This window comes from Giraffa tippelskirchi, chromosome 2 (genome assembly GCF_054371585.1).
Source record: "Giraffa tippelskirchi isolate mGirTip1 chromosome 2, T2T-mGirTip1v1.2.pri, whole genome shotgun sequence".
NCBI lineage: Eukaryota > Metazoa > Chordata > Mammalia > Artiodactyla > Giraffidae > Giraffa > Giraffa tippelskirchi.
This window is the reverse complement of record NC_137276.1, coordinates 95893945-95918747: the sequence shown is the minus strand read 5'-3', so window position 1 is coordinate 95918747 and position 24803 is coordinate 95893945. Positions and strand designations below refer to the sequence as shown.

The window sequence follows — 24803 nt, the reverse complement described above, 5'->3', positions numbered from 1 at the left end:
CACCCCTGGAGTAGCTGGGTGGGGAGTGGGGCAGAATTTTAGTTTTTAGTTGTCAGTCTCAGTGCCAAATCCCAGCTTGGCCCTCTTCCAGCTGTGTCCAAGGGCACATGCCTTGGTATCCCTGATGCTGCTCCCGGCTGCTAACTGGGGAGACCAAATGCCACTCCTTGCAGCTCTGCCTTGGGACCTTTGTGGCCATGCCAGCTCTGCCTGTGTGACCTTCCTGCTGCCACCTGACCCTGCAGCCCCTTCCATCTTCTTCCCCTCTCATCGGAGCCTCTGGAGCCCTTAGTTCTCATACAACTTATCCAGTCTCCACTGGGCTTTTCGGCTGGGTGAACATCACTGTGGTCATCAGAAAGGACTGTGGGCCCATGAGACTGGGCAGCCTTCCAGAGAGCCTACGTGGCGCCCTGTGGGGAGGGGAGGGTCCCAGGGCCTTCCGGGCCCCCTGTGCTCCCCCCAGCTCGCCCCACAGCCCCTGCACTTGTTCCTTCATCATTCAGTGCTGATGGGCAGCCACCACGTGCCAGATTCTGTGCTTAGTGCTCAGGATACAAAGACCAACATCCCTGGCTGTCAGGGAGCAGCAGGTGCTCCTCACTGTCCCCTTCCCACCTCACCCCACCCCACCCCCACCCTACCACCATGGCCCATAGTACACATCCTGCAGTCTAGTCACAGCATATTGTTTGCAGAACTTGGGACCTGCTTGGTTTTTCACACCTCTGTGCTTTAGTCCTTTGCACCTTCTGGTCCTCACCTAGTATATGCTTGTCTCCATCACTCACCTTAGCTGATACCTACTTAGCCTACAAGACCCCATTTTGGCATTGCTTCTACTAGGAAGCCTTCTGCAATGCCTACAAGCTGGGGATGATACCCTTCTATTCTCCCTGTGTGCCTACTTATTAGCCTCTTGTATGGTAACCCTCTGTCTGCCCCTCCCCACACACACCCCTTGAACCCTGAGGCCAGGGATGGGGGCTCATTCATCTCAGGCTCCTCAGTTCCCAGGACCAGGCACACTGATGGTGCTCTGGGAGCACTGACTGGACATGCATGTCTCCCGGATCTGAGCCTCTGTGTGCACTGGTGGTCTGTCCACTTTACTCCTCCTGGCTCCTTCTCCTCTGGGCCCTTTCTCATGTCGTGTGTCCCTAACAGGTCTTTCTTTCCAAGGATAAATCCGCCAAGCCAATAGTAACCCAGAGCAGGGCTAGGTTTTATGATGGAGAGCACCTCTGGATTTAAAGAGGGAGAAACTGTGTCTCATGCTGAGTTCCCAGTAATTTGATATTTGCTGTGGTCTCTTCAGTGAACAAGCATCTCCTGAATATTTGGGGAAATGTCTTTGAGGAGCTTAAATCTCCTCCAGTGTTGGGTCAGCAGCATGTGGGGGCTTGATGTCTTACAGCATCACTATAGGAGACTGCCCCCCCTCCAAGGAGAATGGGGTGTTGAGACCAGCTGGCAGATGGGTGTGAGAGTGCCCCAAGGAGGGAGTGATGAGGGGCTGAGTTCTAATGAGTCATCATCTGTGGAACCAGCTGGTTGGCAGGGCATGAGCTCAGAAAGGACTCTGGGGAGGCACAAGGGCTTCCTGCAGGAGGAGGGACTTGGGATGAACTTTGAAGGATGCTAATGATGGTAACTTTGTTGTTGTTGTTCAATAGCCCAGTCCTGTGTGACTCGTTGTAATCCCATGGACTGTAGCACGCCAGGCCTCCCTCTCCCTCACCATCTCCTGGAGTTTGCCCAAGTTCACGTTCATTGCATCATCCAGCCATCTCATCCTCTGACGCCCCCTTGTCCTTCTGCCCTCAATCTTCCCCAGCATCAGGGACTTTTCCAATGAGTCGTCTGTTCTCATTAGATGACCAGAATACTGGAGCTGCAGCTTCAGTCCTTCCAGTGAATATTCAGGGTTGATCTCCCTTAAGATTGATTGGTTTGACCTCCTTGCTGTCCAAGGGACTTTCAGGAGTCTTCTCCAGCACCACAGTTCGAAGGCATCAATTCTTTGGCAGTCTGGTAAAGAAATGATGGTAACTACCTGATGTTTATTGAACACTGTCTGTGAGCCAGACCCCCACAAGTCAAACACTGCCATCTCCACTTTTACGGAAGAGAAAACCGAGGTACAGAATGTAACTTGTCAAAGTTTGCAAATGTGTGATTCCTAGCTCAGGCTCCTTGGTGAGGGGTTTTAAGTGAGGCACAGCCCCAAGCTGGGCAAGGAGCAACCAATGTGTAAGACCACAAGGAGATGGACTGAGGCAGGGACAAGCACAGTGGAGAGGGTCCCAACTAGGGTGCTAGAAAATGAGGTCTCAGAGCACTGGTGCTCCCACGATGCTGAGCAGCCACCTGATCCCTCAGCTTCCTCTCTGGTCCTCAAAACAGGAGTACCTGGCAGTACCAGCCCTGTGTCCTGCTTGGTCACAGTCAGGATAGGGGATGGGGGGGATGGCGTGACTGTTCCCAGAGACCAGCATTTGCCCTGATGACTCTTGGGTGCTGACCTGCTCAGCTGCTTCTCTCAGGGCAGCCGTCTGGTCATTGAGGTCGCCCTGACTCTAACATCACCTCCCTGGCTCACCGCTGACCTCTTCCCAGTGCTTCTGGATCTTCTCTCTCTGGCCTGGCCTGACTCTGCTCCCACAACATCCTGCCTATCACGAGAGGATGCCTAGCCTGACGGGCTGGCCACAGGCTCTGGAGCCACAATGTTGCCTTCTAGCTGATGACCTAGAAGAAGTTTGGGAATTTCCGGTGGTTAGGACTCTGCAGTCTCACTGCTGAGGGCCCCAGGTTCAATCCCCAGTCAGGGAACTAAGATCTCACAAGCCATGGGGCATGGCAAAAAAGAGAGAGAGAGAGAAATGTTATTTTACTTCTTTGTGTCTCAGTTTCTTCAACTGTAAAACGGGGACAATTAAGTTATACCTCATAGGGTTGTTATGAGAATTAAATAAGTTAATTTAGTAAAATCTTCCAATAGTGTCAGACACATCACTTACATTAATTAAGTGTTCCTATTATTTTTAACAGGGCCACTGTTATAATTATTACAGCAGGTCGTTTCTGCACACCTACTCTGGGACTCATAGTGCTGGGTTGTAAACGCCTAAGCTCCCAGGCTCTGTCAGGAGGCACCCACAGATTAGCAAGTAAGACCCAAGTGTTAACACTGTGATATAAGGAAGCACATGGTACTTGGGGTTCATGAGGAAGGTCAAGGGCATTGTTTTCCTCACCTGACTTACTTCAAGCATTGCCTTTGCCTGGATCTCTGGACTTCCATCTGGTATTTCTGCTCTGCTGCCGCAGTCCAGGTGTGATCCTGGCAGAGGAACTTGGATTTGATGGGGGTAGAAAAGCAGGGGCTGATCCATTAGCAGAGTTCTCCAGAGATAGCCAGGCAGGCTCCCCCTGAAGGCCCTGACCCCCTCCCATGGAGCAGGATGGCCAGTAGGTGGGATGTTTTGGAGGGAACCTGAAGAGTAATGGGGCTTCCCTGGTGGCTCAGACGGTAAAGCATCTGCCTGCAATGTGAGAACCTGGGTTCAATCCCTGGGTTGGGAAGATCCCCTGAAGGAGAAAACAGCTACCCAATTCAGTATTCCGGCCTGGAGAATTCCATGGACAGAGGAGCCTGGCAGGCTACAGTCCATGGGGTCGCAGAGTCGAACACGACTGGGTTCCATCTGGGATGGCAAACAAGTTTCATCTCTGGACCAGTCATCTGGTTCTGGCTGCCAAGGGTGCTGCATTTAAAAGGGTTGTAAGACTGAGCAGGAAAGAGGAGCACAATGGACTTCGATATCTGCCTTGGCTCTGGGAAGGAGGAGCACCCATGCCATATACTCACCGTCTAGACCTGATGATATTTAAGGTCCTGTCCAGCATAAAATGACACACACGGTTGGGTTGGTGGTCATCTTTTTTTTTTTTTAACTTGTTTATTTTTAATTGGAGGATAATTTCTTTACAATATTGTGTTGGTTTCTGCCATATATCAACATAAATCAGCCATAGGTGGTTAAGTCTTAATGATTAAGTGAGCTGAATGCACCGGTAGCTTCCTGGAGGGCCTGAGTGATGCAGTGACAGTGCTGGCCTGGGAATAGCCACGGTGGGAGACAAAGGGTGGAGCAAAGTCTCCTCGAGGTGAGAGTGGAGCCTTAGAGATGCCAAGTGGCCTAGACCCCTGGCGGGTCTGCACATCATTTATGCACCGCCTGTAAATCAGCAGCCCCGGGGAAGCTGCCCATTTCTGGGAATTGTACAGAAGGGAAGGGCAGCTTCTGGAATGCAGAGCCATTTCCTCCACATGGGTTGGGTCCTCCCCCGCAGTGTGTCCTCATCCCCCTGCACCGGGCACACCCAGACATCACAGAGATGAGATTAACTTCCTAGGGCTGATTCCACTCAATGTGAATGAGAGTCCATTCACTCTCCCAAGAGCTGCATTAATAATGAATGTGTCCCCCTCTTCCAGCTTTATTTACCGGACAACTTGTTCAACTGATCGGGTTAGGAAGGAATCTTTAAAATGATTAGTCTAGAAATAGAGAAGCAAAAAGCAGTGGAAACTAAACCTTCAATTAAGTTGGTAGCATCTTTGGGGGAGGCTCTGGGATGACCACTACCATGGTTCCTGTGGTCAGGGAGGATGAAGAGTGCCCTTTGGGTTATGAATCACAAAGACAGTCCAAGAAATGTCCTGTGATGCTGCAAAAATAACCAGAAGAATTCTAGGCAGTGTGGCATGATGGCGCCAAGCCTGACCTTTGGTGTCTGATCCATATACAGCCGATGCCCTCTAAATGGTGGGGGTTGTTACTGCTGTGTAGCTTCTCCTGGGCACCTCTTCTCCTGGCCAGGACTACATGACACTGCTTTGGAAGTGGTGCTGGCGGGGTGGGGTGCATGGAGAGGCTAGGAAGCTCAGTGAGCCCCTTGACAATGTCTGCGGCCAAACTCTTCTTTTACCATGTGTCCACTTGGAAAAATGGGCAGTGTTCTGGACTATTCTTTTGGGAAATAAGCTCTGTAGAAGCCCTAGAAACTGGGAACTTGGGGAGAAGGGGCAGATTTGGTGAGGGATAGTAGCCACGGGGCACTGCTGTTTTGAGGGGCTGCTGGGGCCCACCGCTGTCCTCAGCATTCACTACTGTGTTGGGTCCTCCAGCAGCCCTCTGCGGTACCAGCGCCTTCAGGACGGGCTGGGCAAGGTCCAGATCACTGGGGCCTACCACACTGGAGGGAGCCCAGGGGCCCAGCTACTTGGCACATCAGTGCAAATATGCCCTTACTCAGGGACCCCCACCCCCAGTTTTTTTCCACTGGGACTGTAATTATACATTCTCGAGGGTTCTGTTCTATTTTATAGATGGGGAAACTGAGGCTCCTGAAAATTCAGAAACTTGCTCCTGGTCACACAGGAAGTCCATATCAGAGACACTCAGAGGGACTCAAGCTGCCTGGCTGAAGAGTCCAAGGCTATGACTGACACCCCCTCCAACTCCTCCTCCCCCTGAGAACAGAGTCTTTGCCCAAGACTTCCCAGGAGGTCTCAGGAACCACCCTCCCCCCTTCCAAGCACACTTTGAAAATTGCTGGGTGAAAAGGTTATTCAGGGGTCCTGTGTCCACCTAAGCCCACTTCCCCCCTCCCAGCCCCACCACCAATACACACACACACCTCCTAGGGCCGCGAGGCTGCCCCTATCAGAAGGGCAGGTGTCTTGCCCTGCTTGTTGATCCAAGGGGGGGCAGGCTGGGTGGAAGGCTGCACTGGGCAGTACTGAGTAGTCAAATACACTCTAAGGAGTATACATGTGTTGGGCCCTGCCTGGCCCCATGAGTAGCAAAGGATTGAGGAGACGTGGCTGTCATCCACATGGAGCTCCCCAGTTGCTGGGGAGGTGAATCTGCCATTCAGGAAATAACTTCAACCCATGCAGGATGGTGCTAATTCTGGGGAGAGAAAAGGAGCAAAAGACAGCTACCAGAAAAGCTTATTTCTCAGCTGAAAGATGCCTAAAGTTTTCATATACATGTCACTAAAATCGTCCAGGCAGTGATACTGCCTTTTAGAAAGAAGTTTCCAATATGAGGTAGAATTTGGGTTGCCCATGAACTGGGAGGGACTCTGGGAGCGGTGGTTGCCATGGCAACCAGCATTCAGCCACCTCCTCTGCCCGGTGGTTGCTGTTCCAAAAGTTGGTTTCTGAGTGGAGCTGGCGGCCTGGAACCTCAGAGCCATTTCCCATGGAAACAATGTGCTAAATGACGGGTGACGTTGCCACACAAGCCTATTTAATCTGACTGCAAGGGAGCTGAGGTGGCAGTAGGGCTTCTGATGGGGGCGGGGGAGGAGGCTAGGAACTGCCGAGCCCCAAGAGTGGAGGGAGGGAGTCTGTGGGTCTGTCTTCTAGGAACAAAGTAAACAAGGCAAGAGAACAGACATTTGAGCACCTTCTCTAAGCCAGGCTCCTCTCATATATTTTAATTTCATTCTTAGAGCGATCCTGCAAAAGATGGTTCTCTAGCCAACCCCATCTTACACATATTAATAAAAACTGAGGCTGTGAAAGGTTAACTTGCCCAAGGTCACTCAGCTGGTGGGTTGGGAGAGTATCAGGCATGGAAAATCGGTGGGGAGACTTTAAAGGGAGCCCCAGACCCACCTTATTTCACCCTCCCACCTCCAAGGGGCCATCTATGACCCCCAAATGGTGAAGAATCAGTGTTCTAGAATGATGTCCAAGATGCTGTCTAGTTGAAAAGGCTGGAGAGGAGAGGGATGTTGTAAATGGAAACGTTTGCTACTTAACCACCAACCAACCTTTTACCCTGTGGTGACTTTCAAAAATCTTTCTCCACACCATGTGAGATCAGCCGACTTTGTAGGAGGGTGGTACACGCCCCTTGGCATTTTGACTGCCTTCCCTGTTTACAAAGACATCCTTTGAGTCAGAGATTATTTCAGGGGAGGTTCTGCCCAAGAGCCCTTACGGACTGGAGAGTTTTCTGGACTCCAGTCCCACCCTTGCAAACCTTCTTTTTCTCTTAGGCTCACACTTGACTCCAGGAGGGTCTTATCTGTGTGACCAGATAAGGGAGGGGAGGGAGACAGTCCCAACTTGTGGCTAAGTGAGCCACCTCTGAGCCATCTGTGTGGAGAGGCTGGCTCTGTGTGGTGGGTTGTCTAATGGTTGTTCAGACTTCCCTGGTGGTCCAGTGGCTAACTCCTTGCTCCCAGTGCAGGGGACCCGGGTTCGATCCCTGGCCAGGGCACTAAGATCGCACATGCCACAACTAAGACCTGGTGCAGCCAAATAAATTAAAAAAAAAAAAAAAGCCGTCGATGGGGCCCTGGTACTTCTAGCTAACATCTGTCCTTGCTGATGCTGTGCCAGGCCAGGTGATAGAGGGAGGGATGAGATGCGGCCCTCCCCTGTTACATGCGGTAAGTGTAGAGGACTTCAAGTGCTCTACAAATAGTGGCGGCCTCTGCACCAGGAGCTGCAGGGTATGGGTTGGAGGGGCACCAGCCATGGGAGGTGATTCCTGGGCCTGGGCTCTTTCCCCAGGGCCCCAGTAGGGGTGGGGTGGGCAAAGAGCACTGCATGACCTCAGGGTACACTGGGGAACACAGTTGCTTGGGAGAGAGCAGTGTGAGAGGTCAGCCATGAATGTCCAGTGAATGCCCGTCTTCTATGGGAAGCACCAAAGGGTTTTCCCCTACGAGGGACCAGTCCAGTTTTTGTGTTAACCATGCATTCTAACCCTGTTCCATTGAGTCTCAGTTTGGAGGGAACTCTGAATTACCCCCCACCCTGTGATCTCTTGGGCTCAACCCCTGAGTGCGGGGCACTGTGAAAGGAAATCGGCCGTCATCTGTTTCCTGCCAGCTGCCTCACTTGCAGGCAGAGGACAATTTTGTCAGGTCCCTAGGAGAAGGCAATGGCACCCCACTCCAGTACTCTTGCCTGGAAAATCCCACAGACAGAGGAGCCTGGTAGGCTGCAGGCCATGGGGTCGTTAAGAGTCGGAAACGACTGAGTGACTTCACTTTCCCTTTTCACTTTCATACATTGGAGAAGGAAATGGCAACCCACTCCAGTGTTCTTGCCTGGAGAATCCCAGGGACGGGGGAGCCTGGTGGGCTGCCGTCTATGGGGTCGCACAGAGTCGGACACGACTGAAGCAATTTAGCAGCAGCAGGTGATTCTGCTGTGGGTGGTTTGAGCGCCGCCTTGAAGGTTGGATTCATGTCCTCTATCATATTTATGATGTGTTTCTTGTTTTATTTTGAGAAGAAAATCAAGAGAAACTATTTCCCTTCCTGATACCTTTCCACCCGCTTAGTATTTTTTCTTCACGTTGCTGCCAGCGAGAAGGGAAGATAGCTTTCATTTTTATCTATTTTATTTTTTAATTGAGGTATAGTTGATTTATAATATTATATTAGTTGTAAGTGTACAACATAGTAATTCAAAATTTTTATTGATTATATTCTACTTAAAGTGACTGTAAAATATTGACTATATTCCCTATGTTATACATTATATCCTGGGAGCTTATTTATTTTATGCATAGTAGTTTATATCTCCTTGGAAGGGAGCTTTAAAAACAGCCTCTCACAGGCAGACACATTCACTCTGCCTCAAGTGTCACCACCCTCCTCACGCTAGGTCAGAAGCTAAGGAGAGGCAGTGAGGAGTTGACATCAAACTCCCCTGACCCCCGAGAGGCAGAGAAGACAGAGAGTGGCCCATACCCTCCTCCCCCCCATTTCTGTCTCCCTCAACACCCCTTTGGCCCTTTGGGACCACCAGCTTTGTCATGTGGGAGAGCTCAGTGCATTGAAGCTTATCCCCACCATTATCCTCACCTGTTAGGGGGATGAGGGAGCCAGATGCTGGGGCTTAGCTGGCACCTGGTCCTTTTATCCTGCACCAGGGGAGCTTAAATTCCCACTCAAAAGGAGAGGGAATTGCACATTTCCAGGTGGCCTGAACTTTCATAATATTGTGCAGCTTTTCTAATACACAAATAGAGTACATGCTTATTGTAGAAAATTGAAAAAGTACCCCCAAATCTGCCTTAGAGACGGCTACATGCCAATCCTCTCTGTGCCTGGAAGCACACTAGACATGTAGATTCATAGGTGGGTAACTTCATGGAAATGTAATCATATGTGCTTGCTGTTCTGCAGCCTGTTTTTTAAACTATATATTGTAAACCTTCTCTAGGCTAGTCAACAGCATCCTTTTTTAATGGCTATCTAGTATTTCATTGTATGGATAAACTTTTCTTTAACTCTTTCCCCATCCACCCAGTATTGAAGTTATTTCCATTTTTACCCTTGTTCGTAACATCTTTGTACACTTGTCTGATTACCTCCTTGGACTACATTCTCACATGTGGTATAGCTTTAAAAGAGGATGTGTCCATTTTAAATTTTGACATATTTATGCAAGTGTACTCTCAGTCCAGTTTGGACAGATTTACACTCCCACTCGCAATATATAAAAGTGCCTACTTCCCCGCCACTGCAGGGAAATCCTAAATGTCAACATCAAGCTTCATTAACTGCACAATCGCCTATGGCGCATGCAAATCAGGGTGGCCTCATAACCCACATTTGTGTCTAACACCCTTTCTGTTGAAATCTAGAGTGGAGGACTCTTGGAGCTAAGAAAAACTGTGAAAACTCAGCCCTTTAATCTATTAGGTAAGGAAACTTGGCTCAATTGGTGGCATTCCCAAGCAGCAGAGATGCAAACAGGACAGCGGTTCATTGTCTCCTGGCATGCCACCCCCTACCCTTCTACCAGCCCTGAAGCTACCCAGGAATGGCCCACCCCAGGTGGTTTGTGCTTCCCTCCAGCAGCATCTGCAGTGAGCAGCTTAGGTCTCTGGCAACACCCTCAAATTCTTCCTTAGATGACTCTCCTCCTGTTTCCCCCACCAGCGTTTAGCCTTGGTGCTGTCACCCTCCTCCTTCTGGAAACTATGGGCTTCCTTTGCTGTGACAGGTCCTAGTTTCCCTCCCAACTAAGTGCTCCTTCCATGCTTCCTGCTCACCTCTCCTTCTTGTCACTTTGTGATACAGTTTCCAAAGACCACTCTTCATGTCTCTGCCGTCTCCTCTGCACAGGCAGTCCTGAGCTATTCAGGCTCAATTTTTTTTTGGAATCTTGGTCCCATGTTTCCAGCCCCTGCCTAGTCACCTTGATACTCTGGACATTTTAGGATGGATAATTATGTGCTAGGAGGGGAAATTTCCTGGGCATTATAGGATGTTTAGCAGCATCCCTGGCCTCTGCTGATGGGTCGCTGGTAGCACTCACTTGGTTTTGGCATCTGAATACATCTCCAGGCATTGCATTTTGCCCCTGATTAAGAACCACTGCCTTGTTTGGACTCACCATCAGCATAAAACTTGTCTCTGATCTGCCTCTTCCTCCCCAACTAAAAGGTGGGTTGACCAGATGTCATGAGATTCTAGCATGACTTTCTGCATGATCAAAGGCAAGTTGGCCAGAGACTGGAACCAGGATCACTGAATTCTGAGAGTCAGAAGGGACTCAGGACTCTGAGCTCAGGTGTGCTAAGCTCTTGTGCTCCTCTTTCCATTGAGCTCAGAAAACCTCCCATCCTTCTCAGCACTTCAATCCAATGACCAGACTTGATGTGAAAGGTGAACCTCTATGCCCTCTCTGCCCAGACCAATGCCCATGTGTTTAGCTGTACAGGAATAATCCAGAATTCAGTGGTGGTACAGCTTGTTTGGCATGGCCTTTGACAGGTTAAAGACTCCATGGCATCTACTAGTATTATGTCCCCAAGGCCAGGCCTGGCACATAGTTGGTTTCCAGTAAATGACTGAATAAATTATTTTAACAGTTATAGTCTCTGGGTGAGGGATCAGGATTGGTACTTTTATTTTGAAGGTCTTCATTTTCAAAACTTTCTACCATTGGGGGTATTTGTTACTCTAGAATAAAAAAGGAAACCCTGTAAATATTTTCTCCTAAGTCAAAGAAGGAGAAGCCCCCTGCCTCATTCCACATGTCTTGCCTCCCCAGGTCTGACCAGCCAGCAACATGGCAACGAGTGCAGTCCCCAGCGACAACCTCCCCACGTACAAGCTGGTGGTGGTGGGAGATGGGGGTGTGGGCAAGAGTGCACTCACCATCCAGTTTTTCCAGAAGATCTTTGTGCCTGACTACGACCCCACCATCGAAGACTCCTACCTGAAACATACAGAGATTGACAATCAGTGGGCCATCTTGGACGGTGAGACTTGATGACAGCCCTGCATGGGGGTGGGGCATTCATACAGGTTTAGGGAAAGTTGACAGTCTTCAGCTGGGTATACTGGTTTCTTCCATGTTGCCGTTATGGGATGGTTGGTGTAAGGCTGTGCGTGTTTTCCAGGGTGAATTCTGAACAGCTTTGTAGAAACCAAACTGTGCATTCAACAAAGAGGCAAGGCTTAGAATCATGCCGACTCAGTGATGTCATGGTTGTTGTGTCTCTCTGATCAGAAGCTCTGATTAACATTTATAGATATCTCTAGCTGATTAAGAAGTTTCCAGGTGGCGCTAGTGGTAAAGAATCCATCTGCCAATGCAGGAGATGCAAGAGACCCGGGTTCGATCCCTGGGTCAAGAAGGTCCCCTGAAGTAGGAAATGGCAACCCACTACAGTATGCTTGCCTGGAAAATCCAATGGACAGAGGAGCCTGGAAGGCTACAGTACATGGGACTGCAAAGAGTTGGACACAACCAAGCACTAACTAATTAAAAAGTAGGAAATCAATTTTTTTTCTTAATAAGCATAGTTTATTTGGTAACTGCCCCTAGGATAGGCTGGGGAATCTTGCATTTGACATTGTGTTTCTAGTTTAGTCTATCTTGGTCTGGAGTAGCAGTTCACCAGCAGGGAACTTAGCAGAAATGAAAACCCTCAGGCCCTACTGATTCAGAAATTCTGAGGTTGGGGCCCAGCAACCTGTGTTTTAACAAGCCCTACAGGTGATGGTGAAATTATAGAACCACTCTTCTAGATTCTTACTGATCTTTACTTGGTACTGTTTTGAGTCTTGAAACAAAGAGCCATTAATCATCGAGTGTTATACTACGAGGCGAGCTTTGAAAACCACCAGGATACAGGTCCTCTATCAGATACGTGAATTGCAAATATTTTTCTAGTCTTTGGTTTGTTTTTTGTTCTCTTAACAGTGTCTTTCAAAGACAAGAGTTTTTAATTTTGATGAAGTTCACTTTATCAGTTTGTTCTTCTATGGATTGTGCTTCTGGTGTTGTGTCTGAGATCTCTTTTCCTAACCAAAGGTCACAAAGGTTTTCTCCTGTTTTCTTTTAGAAATTGAATGGTTTTAGGAATTACCTTTAGGTCTATGATCTGAATTAGTTTTTATATATGGTGTGATATGGGACAAAGTTAATCTTTGGGTATGTGGACATGCACTTACTTATCCAAGCACTATTTGTTGAAAAGATTGTCCTTTCCCCAGTGAATTGTCTTTTTTGTGCCTTTGATGAAAATTGACTGTCCATGTATTCTATTTGTTTGATCTATTGTCTGTCTTAACACCAGTAGCATACCATCTTGGTAACTGTAGCTTTATAATAAGTCTTAGAATCAGGTATAGTTAAATCTCCAACTTCATATACTTTTTCAAGCTGTTTTGGATAGCCTAGTTTCTCTCATTTCTGTATGAATTTTGGAATCAGTTAAATTCTAAAATTCTGGATTTTGATTGCGATTATGTTGGATTTACGGATCAGTTTGAGGAGAACTGACATCCTAACAATGCTGAGCCTTTCAATCTAGGAAAACAGTATCTCTCTCCATTTATTTAAGTCTTCCTTAATTCTCTCATCAGTTATTTTGTAGTTTGGAGTGCATAGGTCTTTTACATGTTTTATCAGACTCATACCTACCTTTGTATTATAAACGATACTAGTTTTTATTTCAGTTTTTAATGTTTGTTGCTAGTATATAGAGATACAATAGAATTTTATATATTGTAACCTGCAGCCTTGCTAATTACTTATTAGTGCTAGTGGATTTTTGGAGATTCTATTGGATTTTCTGCAGAGATGATCATGTCTGTGAAAAAAGATAGTTTTACCTCTTCCTTCCAATCTGGATGGCTTCTATTTCTTTTTCTTGCCTTATTTCATTGACTTATTGTTGTACTTGTCTTGTTTTTGATCTTAAGGAGAAAGCTTTTAGTCTTTCAGCATTAAGTATGATGTTGGCTGTAGAGTTTTTACAGATATCCTTTATCAAATTGAGGATGCTCTTTTGTATTCCTAGTTTGATGAGAGTTTTTATCAGGAGTGCATGTTAGATTTGTTCATGTCCACATGTCAAATGCTTTTTCTGTGTCTATTGAGATAATTATATGGGGTTCTTCTTTTTAGTCTGTGATATAGTAAATTACATTGATTAATTTTTTTAATGTTAAAACAACATTGTATTATAGATAAACCTCACTTTTTTTTTGGAATTATTGCATCTATATTCTTGAGAGATATTGGTTTGTAGTTTTCTTGTAATGTTTAAGTAATGCTGGCTTTTAGAATGATCTCAGAAGTACGCTCTCTTCTTCAATTTTCTGGAAGACTTTGAACAATATTGGTATTATTTCTTCCTTAAATGTTTAGTAGTGTTCACCTATGAAGACATCTGAGCTTGGAGTTTTCTTTATGGGAGGTTTTAAACTAAAAATTTAATTTTTAAAATAGATATAGGGCTATGCAAGTTATCTATTTCTTCTCCAGTGAATTTTTGTAGTTTGTGTCTTTTAAAAACTTGTTCAATTCATCAAGCTTATCAACTGTATTGGCATCAAGTTGTTCATAATATTCTCGTATTATCCTTTTATAATCTGTATAATCCACAGTGCTGTTGCCTCTCTCATTTCTGATATAGGTAATTTGTGTTTTGTCTTTTTTTCCTAATCAGGCTGGCTAGAGATTTATCAGTATCATTGATTTTCACAAAGAACCAGTTTTTGAGTCAATTGATTTTTCCCAAGTGGTTTTATTGATTTCCACTCTTATGTTTTTTATTTCCTTTTGCCTGACTACTTTGGGTTTAAGTTTATATGCAGCTTCTAACTTCTTAAAGTAGAAGCTGATATCATTGATTTGAACATTTCTTCCTTAATAAAATATTCATTTTTGTATTATAAATTTCCCCTAAGTACTACTCATTTAGCTGTGTCCCACAAATTTTAATATGTTATGTTTTCATTTTCATTAGGTTAAAAATATCATTTAATTTCCATTTTGATATCTTCTTTGACCCATAAGTTATTTAGAAGTATATTATTTAGTTTCAACTATTTAGGAATTTTCCAGAGATCTTTCTGTCATCAATTTCTATTTTAGTTTCACTGTGTCAGAGAATGTACAGTATATTATTTGAATTCTTTAAATCTTATTAGGCTTGTTTTATGACTCAGGATATGGTCTATCTTGGTAAATGTTCCACATGCACATGAAAAGAATGTGTATCCTGCTGTTGTTGAGTGTGGTTTCTGTAAACGTCAACTATATCAAGTTTGTGAGTAGTGTTCTCTAGGTTTTCTGTAGCCTTATTGATCTTCTCTCTACTTGTCCTCTCAATTATTGAGAGAGCGGTGTTGAATTTCAGAGTTTAATTGTGGATTTGTCTATTTTTTCTCCTTTTAGTTTGATCAGTTCTGGCTGCATGTATTTTGACTCTGTTGTTAATTGCTAAGTGTTTAGGATGGGTACATTCGCTTGATGAATTGACCCTTTTATATTATAAAATGTGTTCTGTATCCCTGGGTTTCCGCTCTCAACGCTGCAGCCTGGCCGTGCTCAGGGCAGTGAACTGGGCATGCTCAGGTGCTCTCTGTTGTATCCCATCCCTCAGGAGTCACTGTCCTTTGTTGCCTGTTGTCTGATGTCTTGAAATCCAGTTTCGTATATTTTCTGTTTTTTGGTTATTTCAGGTGAGAAAGTAAATCTGGTTGCCCATGCTCCATCTTGGCCAGAACCAAAACCAAATCATCACTTTAAAAAAATAGAACAACTTTGTGTATATACTAAAAAGCACTGACTTGTATACTTTAAAAGGGCAAATATTGTGGAATATGAATTTAATTAATTTTAAAAAGCATCCTTCAGAGCTTGTCTGTAGTCCTGGATTTTGGAACAGTTCCTTCAGGTGCCAGGTGCATTCCCACCTTGGGGATTTGTGTTTGCTGTTCTCTCTGCTGAGCACATTCTTCCTGCAGAAATACAGTCTCCTTCATTTAGATCTCTGTTCAAGCATCCCTCTATCTGAGAGGTTTTCCCAGGTATCCACTCCACCCCTGTCACTTCTGTCCCCCTGCTCAGCTCCTTTTCTTTATTCTACCTTTTGCTGTTGAACATGTGTTTATAAATGTTCAATATATTTATTTGTTTGTTTGAGTTTTTGTTGCTCCTCACTAAAATATAAATTTATGAGAGCAGGGACTTTATTTACTGCTATATCCTCAGCATCTAGAGTATTGAGCAGGTCCACAGTGAATGTCTCTGAAATAAATGAATGAGTCCTGAACAACATATGTGCAATCACAGATATGATGTGCTAGTGATATACATTTGCTAACTGACATCAAAATAAATATGTGTAACCAGTAAAGTTTGAAACTTATGTTTACACACTTTCTAAAATCATCTCATGCATCACCCATTTGAATATATTCCACACTTTGGAATATACTGAGTTAAAGAAATATAAACAGTTTGGATACTACATGGTTTAAAAGAACCTTCAATATACAAACATGTTAGAAGTGTATTGGAAGAATATATTGCCCTTAGGGTTTCCCAAGGGACCATTTTTTGCACATCATTCTTGGTCTATTTCTACAGAAAACATTCTGAAAAACATTGCATAATGCCTATAAGAGAGTAACATCATGCCTGGTATGTAGATGGAGCTCAATAGATATTCTTTCTCTTCAGAGCCATATTATCTTCTCTAGCTTTTTCAAAATCCATTAATTAACTGTGTTGTTGTTGTTGGGCTGGGTCTTTGTTGCTGCTTGCAGGCTTTTCTCTACTTGCAGTGAGAGGGGGCTACTCTTCATTGTGGTGCATGGGCTTCTCATTGCAGTGGCTTCTCTTGTTGCGGGGCACAGGCTCTATGCACAGACTTCAGTAGTTGCAGCTCGCAGGCTCTAGAGCACAGGCTCGATAGCTGTGGTGCACGGGTTTAGTTGCCTTGCAGCACAGACCAGGAATCAAACCCATGTCCCCTGCATTGGCAGGCAGATTCCTATCCACTGTACCGCCAGGAAAGTCCCTCTCTAACTTTTTAGAAAGTAACTTTGGGTATTAGACTACCCAAAGTTGTTTCTTAAAAAAAATTTTTTTCCTTAAGAGTGATTTTAGAAAGTTTTTGGGATAACATTTATAGCAGTGGAGCCAGGGAGGGGGAAGTATGGCCACGGCATTACTTTTTAAGTGTGAATCTGCAGAGCTTGTGTTCTGAAGCTCCTGGGCTCCCCTAGGGGCTGCATCTCTGATCCTGACCCCAGAATCTGACCTGATTTAGGGCATTGCCCACCCAGGCCTATAGGATTTCCCAGGTGGCTCAGTGGTAAAGAATCCACCTGCCAATCCAGGAGATGCAGGAAACATGGGTTTGATCCTTGGGTCAGAAAGATCCCCTGGAGGAGGAAATGGTAAAACCCACTCCAGTATTCTTGCCTGGAGAATGTCATGGACAGAGGAGCCTGGTAGGCTACAGTTCATGGGGTCGCAAAGAGTTGGACATGACTGAGTGACTGAGTACATACCACCCAGGCCTGCCTCAGGAGTAGATACTAGATTCCCAGATTAGCACAGTTCTCCACTCAATCAGGTCTTTTTAAGAAAAGAAAGGATTAAAACATTACACCTCAGTTCTAATTAGTCTGGCATTTAAAAGGATGTCCCATATTTGGGGAACTTTCATCAAACGCTGGTTATGTTTAGGCTTGGGCATAATTCTGACCCCTGCTGGGAATGAACTCTTCTGAGTGGTTTGCAGCCCTGGGATGGATGGGACTTTCCCTGACATCTTGCTTCTCTGGAGGCCAGCGCCTCCTGGGGAGGCGCTAAGCCTGGGATGCCCGCCAAGTGCCCCGAACTCTGGGGTTTCTCCTCTTCCAAATTCAGAAGGAGCAAAAACATGGTAGCTTGATAGTAATGATGAGGAGGAGGAGGAGACAGTAATGATATCTGCGGGCAGTTACTGTGTGGAAGGTCCGTGCCACATACTTTTCATCTTTACAAACATAACTGTGGTAGCTACTATTGTTATAAAAATAAAGCGCAGAGAGTCACACAGCCAGCAACGGTCTCGACTTCCCTTTGTCTCTCCTCTGCTCACTGTCAGTCTGGCTGGGAGGGAAAACCTCTCCAACCTCACACAGCTGGTCCCTGCGCCTCTGGGAATAGAGTTGAAATCCCAGGAGCACGGGGTGTGGCCTGGATTATCAGGGTCAACAGACAGCTGCACCTGCCCTTGCAGCTCCTTGCCCCAAGGTCTCCAGAGGGCCTGGGGCCCCGGTTCTGATCCGAACCTCAGAGCAGAGATGCTCACGATGCTCAAGGGGCCTTCTCTGTGGTTTCCACACTGAAGCGTCTCACAGGCTCCCTGCCTACTTACAAACAAACCTATTTCTTGTTTTCCACATTCCTTTTTTTTTTTTTTTCGCCACTCCATAGAGCATGTGGGATCTTAGTTCCCTGATCAGGAATTGAACCTGGGTCCCTTACAGTAGAGATGAAGAGTCCTAACCACTGGACCCCTGGGGAATTCCCTATTTCTTGTTTTCTTTCAAGGAGTCTCATTGCCCGAGTCCTCCCAGAATCTAAAAGACAGGAGATGGACGACCTCAGGGGCCAGCAGCCAGGTTCCTCAGTCTCTGCAGGGGCCCCCAACTTTGGAGCAAGCCTGCTCTGTGTTCTTTCCTACAAGGGTTTGGGAACTTTGTCTCAGCTTCCGCTGTTAAGGGCCCGACTCTGGGAGCATCTCCCCTCATTACTAGGCCCAGCTCTTGCTGTGGGGTTGCTTCTCCTCCCCATCTCCCAGGTCTCTGGCCCCCTCTTCACGGGTCTGTGACTGGGAGCTGTGTGACTCCCCATACCCCAATCAGAAAGACCCAAGCCTGAGGCAGAGTCCTGGAGTTTTGTGGGGTTTGTGTGTATATGTTGTAAAATAGACATAACATGAGACTGACAATCTTCATCGTATTTCAGTGGACAGCTCTGTGACATTAAGTACATTCATACTGTTCTGCAGCATCACTACCATCTATCTTCAGAACATTTTCTTTCTTTCAGCTGAAGCCCTGTTACAACAACTGTTATTCCCCATTCCTGGCTCTTGGCAACCCTCATTCTCCTTTCTGTACTCTGGGTACTGCATATGAGCGCAATCATACAATATTGTCTGTTGGTGACTGGCTTATTTCACTTCCCACAGTGATTCACCTATGTTATAACATGTACCAGAATTCCCTTCCTTTCTAAGACCGAATAATCTTCTGTATGCATCTACCACATTGTGCTGAGCCATGCATCCAGCAGTGGGCCTTTGCATTGTTTCCACTTCTGGCCATTGTGACTAATGCTGCTGTGAATGTGGGTCTACAAATATCTGCTCCGGTCCGTGCTCTCCCTTGCTTTGTCGTGGAGTTCTTGCCTGCCTCTTTTTCTTGTTAGCTTGGAGCTGGAAGGCTGCTGAGCTGTGTGGTATCAGCCCCTTTACTTTACATCTGAGGAAAGTGCGGTGCAGATGGAGACGTAACTCGCCAGGGTCAGACCTCACTGGAGGCAGAGCCAGGCCCAGGGCCTCCTCACTCTGCCCAGCATGTCCCATCCTGTCAGCCTGCCTCCTCCTCTGGCCCAAGCCTCAGGCCTGCAGGGGAGGATGTTGACCAAATCCTCTGCCCACTCACAGTCTTCGCCTTGCCACCCACAGGGCTGCCAGCCCCACCCTTGGCCCCGCCAGCCTCTGGAAACTGACATCTGTCTCCCCTCAACAGAGGACAGTGGTCTCTGGACACCCCTTCCCACCTGGGGGCTCTTGGGCCCCCGCTCTGCAGCCACTTTGTCCTCAACAAGGGCTCAGTCTCTGCCAAGAGCAAAAGCGTCGGCTCCCCTCCTGTACCCTCAGAAGCTGGGACGTTTCCACCCTGGCTTCTGCCCAAACCACAGACACAAGTGCTCTTGTCTTCACGGAGGGGCCTGGATCTGGCCTTTCCCCGAACACTCGGATCCACATTCTTTCTGGGGAGGTCAGGGAGGAGGGCGTGGGTAGGGCAGCGAGAGGACAAGAACACTTACTGAGAGTTTATTCTGAGCCGGGGGCTTTGCATGGTGGGCTCTATGCTCAGCAGCCCTTAGGTCAACTGCAGAGTGGGCTCTTCTCCGTGGGCCCCACTAAGAGGGGGTTTAGGCAGAGCTGGCTGTCCTTCCCCCACCCCGCCCCGTCCTCCCCTTTCCCTGTGGGCAGTGATGGGGGAGGAATTCCCCTCTTTCTTCTCCTTTCTGAGGGAGCAAGGCCACAGGCCTGAGATTATGCAATTCAGCCCTGCAGACCTCTGCCTGACCCTTTATCTTGCCTCCGTCAGCCATCACTGCTTGAATGCTGCCAGTAACATGGAGCTCACTGATCTCCAAGGTGCTGAGGGCAGTGCCTACTGGTAGAAAGTCCTTCCTTCCACTGAGGCCAGGTCACTGTCACTCCTTCTGCCCTCAGCACTGTTAGCAGCTACTGCTGGACAGATGGGAGGGCAGGAAGTCTGGGTTCCCAAGGGGAGGGCTCTTGGGAACACAGGGTGGCAACTGGGGCGGCAGTTTTCCAATGGCACTAAAGTATTGGGTTGGCCAAAAAGTTTGTTTGGGTTTTTCCCTAACAGCGTATGGAAAAACCCGAGTGAACTTTTTGGCCAACCCCACATTTCACCATTTTCCCCACAGGTAGAGTAGCACTGGAGAAGGAAATGGCAACCCACTCCAGTATTCTTGCCTGGAGAATCCCAGGGACGGCGGAGCCTGGTGGGCTGCCGTCTGTGGGGTCGCACAGAGTCGGACACGACTGAAGTGACTTAGCAGCAGAGTAGCACTGGCGCTTCCTGGCGAGACCGTGTGCTAGCACTTCACGGAGACTGCTTTGTTTCATCCTTGTAGCAATTCTGCTACACTGAGATTAGTGTCTCCACTTTACCAGTGAGCACAAAGGCTCTTTAGCCAGCATGCACCAGTATTATTGTACCGGTGGGTAGGGTGGTAAAATCCTTCTGTACCACTGGAAAACTGCTGCTGCTGCCATCCTGCACTCCAAGAGCACTCCTCCTGGGATCCCAGACGCTGCTCCCACACCTGTCCAGCAGCCCTCTGATTGGTCAGGCCTCAGCAGGGGCGGGAACTAAGACTCAGAGAGGTGAAATAGTAAGTCCAAGATCACACAGTTAATCAATGCCCCATTCCCTCTGACCCCAAAGCCAAGTATATCTTTCTCTGTACTCACCTTAGCCCTACTGGCCAACCTGGGAGCTGAGGGACCGGCCATTGGCCAGTGACCTAGAGTCTGCTCGGCAGGGCTGAGTGATGAAGGTCTGAGTGCAGTGTGGGGTCATTCCCTGCTTGTCAGCAACCCAAACCCCAGGGGGGTGGTTTCCTTTTACTCACAGTCAGGCCCTAGTCTCCTGCAGTTAATTTTGGCTTTTGCCCTGATTTCAGAACTTCTTGTTGATCACTGTTAGAAGTCACATGACTAGTCTGGGTTGCACGCTCCAGCCCACTTTGAGATTCCTCCTGTCTGCCCTTGTGTGGGGTGATGCTCCTGGCTCTGGGCCCCAGTGCAGCCACTGTCAGCCTGTTATCACCAGGGCCCAGGTCCAATGACTGGGGACTCCTCTTTCCCTTGGGCACAAACACCCTCTGGACCAAGACCACATGCCCTTGTTGCTGGAGTCTCTGTCTGAACTGTAGAGCCTCACAGTTGTTGCCAAGAACAAATGAAACATTACAGACTGTAACTCTTGGAGGAGAGAGACTTTGCCCACCATTGTGTGTCTGCTGCCAGCAGCACCTTTTGTGCTGTGCTGTGCTTAGTCACCCAGTCGTGTCCGACTCTTTGCGACCCTATGGACCGACTGTAGCCCACCAAGCTCCTCTGTCTATATGATTTTCCAGGCAAGAATATTGAAGTAGGTTGCCATGCCCTCCTCCAGGGGATCTTCCCAACCCAGGGATCGAATACAGGTCTCCAGCATTTCAGGTGGAATTTTTATCATCTGAGCCACCAGGGAAGCCCAAGAATACTGGAGTGGGTAGCCTATCCCTTCTCCAGGGGAACTTCCCGACCTGGGAATTGAACCGGAGTCTCCCACATTGCAGGCAGATTCTTTACCAGCTGAGCTACGAGGAAAGCCCAGCAGTGCCTATCAGGTGCTTCGTTATTGTTTGTTGAGTGAGTGAGGGAATGTGACATCTTGTGAAGCACAGCACAGAGTAAGCCTCGTGATGCTTTCATTGTTAAAATTGTTCTAATGTGACATTTGAAGAGGGTGGCCTGATGTTTTCAAGAATAGGTCCTGTTGGGGAAGAGGAGGGTGGAACAAACTGAGAGAGTAGCAATAACACGTATATACCCTGGGGAAAAAGAAATGTGAAAGTGTTAATTACTCAGTTGTGTCCGACTCTTTGCGACCACATGGACTGTAGCTCACCAGGCTCCTCTGTCCATGGAGATTCTCCAGGCAAGAATACTGGAGTGGGTTGTCATTCCTTTCTCCAGGGGATCTTCCCGATTTGGGGATCGAACTCGAGTCTCCTGCATTTCAGGCAGATTCTTTACTGTCTGAGCCACCAGGGAAGCGCATGCTCAGCTCTATGCTCTGTGTTGACCTAGAGGGGTGAAATGGGGGTGGGGTGGGAGGGAGGCTCAAGAGGGAGGGAGGGAAGTAGCTGATCTACTTTGCTGTATAGCAGAAACTGACACAACATTGTAAAGCAATTATACTCCAATTTAAACAAAAAGAAGCAAGCAATAAAATGCATCATCCAACCAGGTGAAAGAAGGAAAAAGAATAGGTCCCATCACACATGCAGATGAGGGGTCGCTGACCTGTCTGCCTGCATCTGGGGAGGTCTGGAGTGAGGCTTTCGCCCTGGACTTGGACCTGCCACTACTCCCCCCCAGTGATGTGTGGATCAGTCCTTGAGATGTATGTAGGTAGCAGTGTTCACTAGTTCATTCTGTGAACAATTCTGGGTACCTGCTGTGTGCCTGGCTCTCTTTGGGGCTCTTTGCTTGCAGCAGTTGGCAAGGTCAAGTCCCTGGTCTCATGAAGTTTCTGGTAGAATGGGGGAAACAGAGTGTAAACAAATATGTAATATGTCAAATGGTATGAATGCTGTGATGGAGAGTGAGGCAAGGTAGAAGAAATAGACAGGGAGGAAGCAGTTGCTACCTCATCCACACAGAGCCGGGAAGGCCTTCCTGAAGAAGTGATATTGGAACAAAGACCTGAAGGAAAAAGCTGAGGGGAAAGGATCTTGGCTAGAGAATCAGGCGCAAAGGCCTTGAGGCAGGGATGTGTTTGGGGAATAGCTAGGAGGCCAGGGTGCAGAGGAGGTGAGTGAGAGGCTAAGAGGAGAGGTCAGGGAGATAGCTGGGGGCAGGGACTTCCAAAACCAGAAGGGATATAAACCATGGGAGGTTTTGAGCAGAGGACAGGCATGTCTGGCTGATGTTTAAATGGCTCACTCTGGCCATGGGGTGGACAATAGACCAGAGGGGAACCAGGACCGAACTAGGGAGACCAGTTAAGAAGCTCTTGATGGTAGACTAGGATATCGGTAAAGGAAGTGGTGAGAAGGAGTTAGAGTCTGAATGTATTTTATGGAGGAAATAACAGAATTTGTTGATGGAATATGTGGGATGGGTGGGGGGAGAACGAAAAGAGCTTTCAGACTGGACAGTTGGTATAATAGAGTGATGTTTGTCAAGATTAGGAAGACTGATAAATCAACTATACTTGAATAAAATGAAATTTAAAGGAGATTAGAAAGACTGGGAAAAGCAAGTTTGATGGAAAAATCAAGAGTCTAGTTTTGGGTGTGTTAAATCTGAGATGCCTTTCACGCATACAAATAGAAGTCAAGCCAGTGGCAGAGGTCTAAGTCTGGAGTAAGGGGAGGTGTGCAGGCTGGAGATGGAAACTTAGGAACTGCCATGTAAAGCCATGAGACAGGAGACCTCTGAGAAAAAGTGAACATGGTTAGAGACGGGGTCCCAGGACTGAGGGCAGGCACCCACCAATGTTCAGAGAGTGATTAGAGTCAGAGAAGAAGCAAGATAGAGTGACTCACCAAGGCCAAGTGCAGAGGCTCTTTAAAAAGGAGGGAACCATCAAGTATGTCAGATGCTGGCAAGTGACCTAGTGGGATGAAGACCACAAAGTGTCTGCTGGATTTAGTGACCTGGAGATCATGGTGACTTGACAGGATCAGCTTTGATAGAGTGGCCTGATTACAGCGGGTTCAAGAGACAGTGGAGGAGAGGAAGGGCAGGCAGTGAGGACAGACCAGTCAAGGAGTGTGGCTGTAAAAGGACTAGAGAAATGGATGATCATTGGAAGGTGTGAGGTCAGGGGGAGGGTTGTTTTTTACTTTTAACTTTTTGGTTTTATTTTTGTTTTATTAAGATAATAGAAACTATGCTATGTTTACATACTGATGGAAATGAACCAACAGAGAAATGGATGATGCAGGAGGGGGAGGGGTCAAAATAGTGCTCATGTCCTTGCATAGGGTCCAGCATGTAGCTGGAGGGGAGGGGATGGTCTTGGGCAGAAGTGGGTTGAGTCCTCCACCGCAGAGAGAGGCAGGTGGAGAATGTGCTGCAGAGAAGAGAAATGGGTTTTTTCCCCCCCATACAATTTTTTTTAATTGAGATGTAATTCTCATGTAAAATCCACCCCACCCCCACCTTTTAAACTTCACAGTTCAGTGGCTGATAGTATATACACAAAGGTGTGCAGTCAAAATTTCTGGTGGATTAAAAAATCACCCATCACTGGGATCACTATCTCATCCACATTTTCATCACCCTCCAAAAACCTCACCCCCATTAGCCATCCTCCCCACCCCCCAGTTCCCAAACTTTTCGTCTCCTTTCTGTGTTTATGGATTTGCCTATTCTGGACATTTCACATAAATGGAGTCATATAATATGTGACCTTTGTGTCTGGCTCCTGTCCCTTAGCACTTCAAGTTTCATCCATGTTATAGCATGCTCTCAGAATTTCATTCCTTTTTCTGTGTGAATAATATTCTAATATGGTTGGTTCTTGAACAACACAGGGGTTAGGGGTGCCAACCTCTCATGCAGCTGAAAATCTGGGTATAACTTTTGGCTCCCTGAAGACTTAACTACTAAATAGCCTACTGTGGACCAAAGTCTTACTGGTAACATAAACAGTCGTTAACATGTATATTATATATTATATATATTATAGACTGTATTTTTACAATAAAGTGAACTAAAGAAAATGTTATTAAGCAAATCATAAGGAAGAGAAAATACTTTACAGTGCCATACTGTATATATTGATACCATAAGTTTATGTCATCTGTTTATATCTGTCAGTACCTACATCAATTTTGTCTTATAGGATATAAAACACTGCCAATATTACGTGTATTACTAACACTAAACATAAAAAAA

The 24803-nt window shown here is 46.9% G+C and overlaps 1 protein-coding gene across 8 annotated transcripts in view; it reads left to right on the top strand.

The window, feature by feature from the left end:
* The window catches only part of MRAS (muscle RAS oncogene homolog), a 68414-nt gene that overhangs the window by 17751 nt on the left and 25860 nt on the right, over positions 1-24803 (top strand). For 5 of the 8 annotated variants that reach the window (XM_081574098.1, XM_081574096.1, XM_081574099.1 and 2 more), the window contains one exon: positions 11108-11318. In XM_081574098.1, coding sequence (XP_081430224.1) covers positions 11126-11318 — 193 coding nt within the window. In that variant the 5' untranslated portion in view covers positions 11108-11125. Of the gene's footprint in view, positions 1-9692; positions 9751-11107; positions 11319-24803 lie in introns of all 8 variants that reach the window. The other 3 variants (XM_081574102.1, XM_081574101.1, XM_081574097.1) reach the window with 1 other exon arrangement.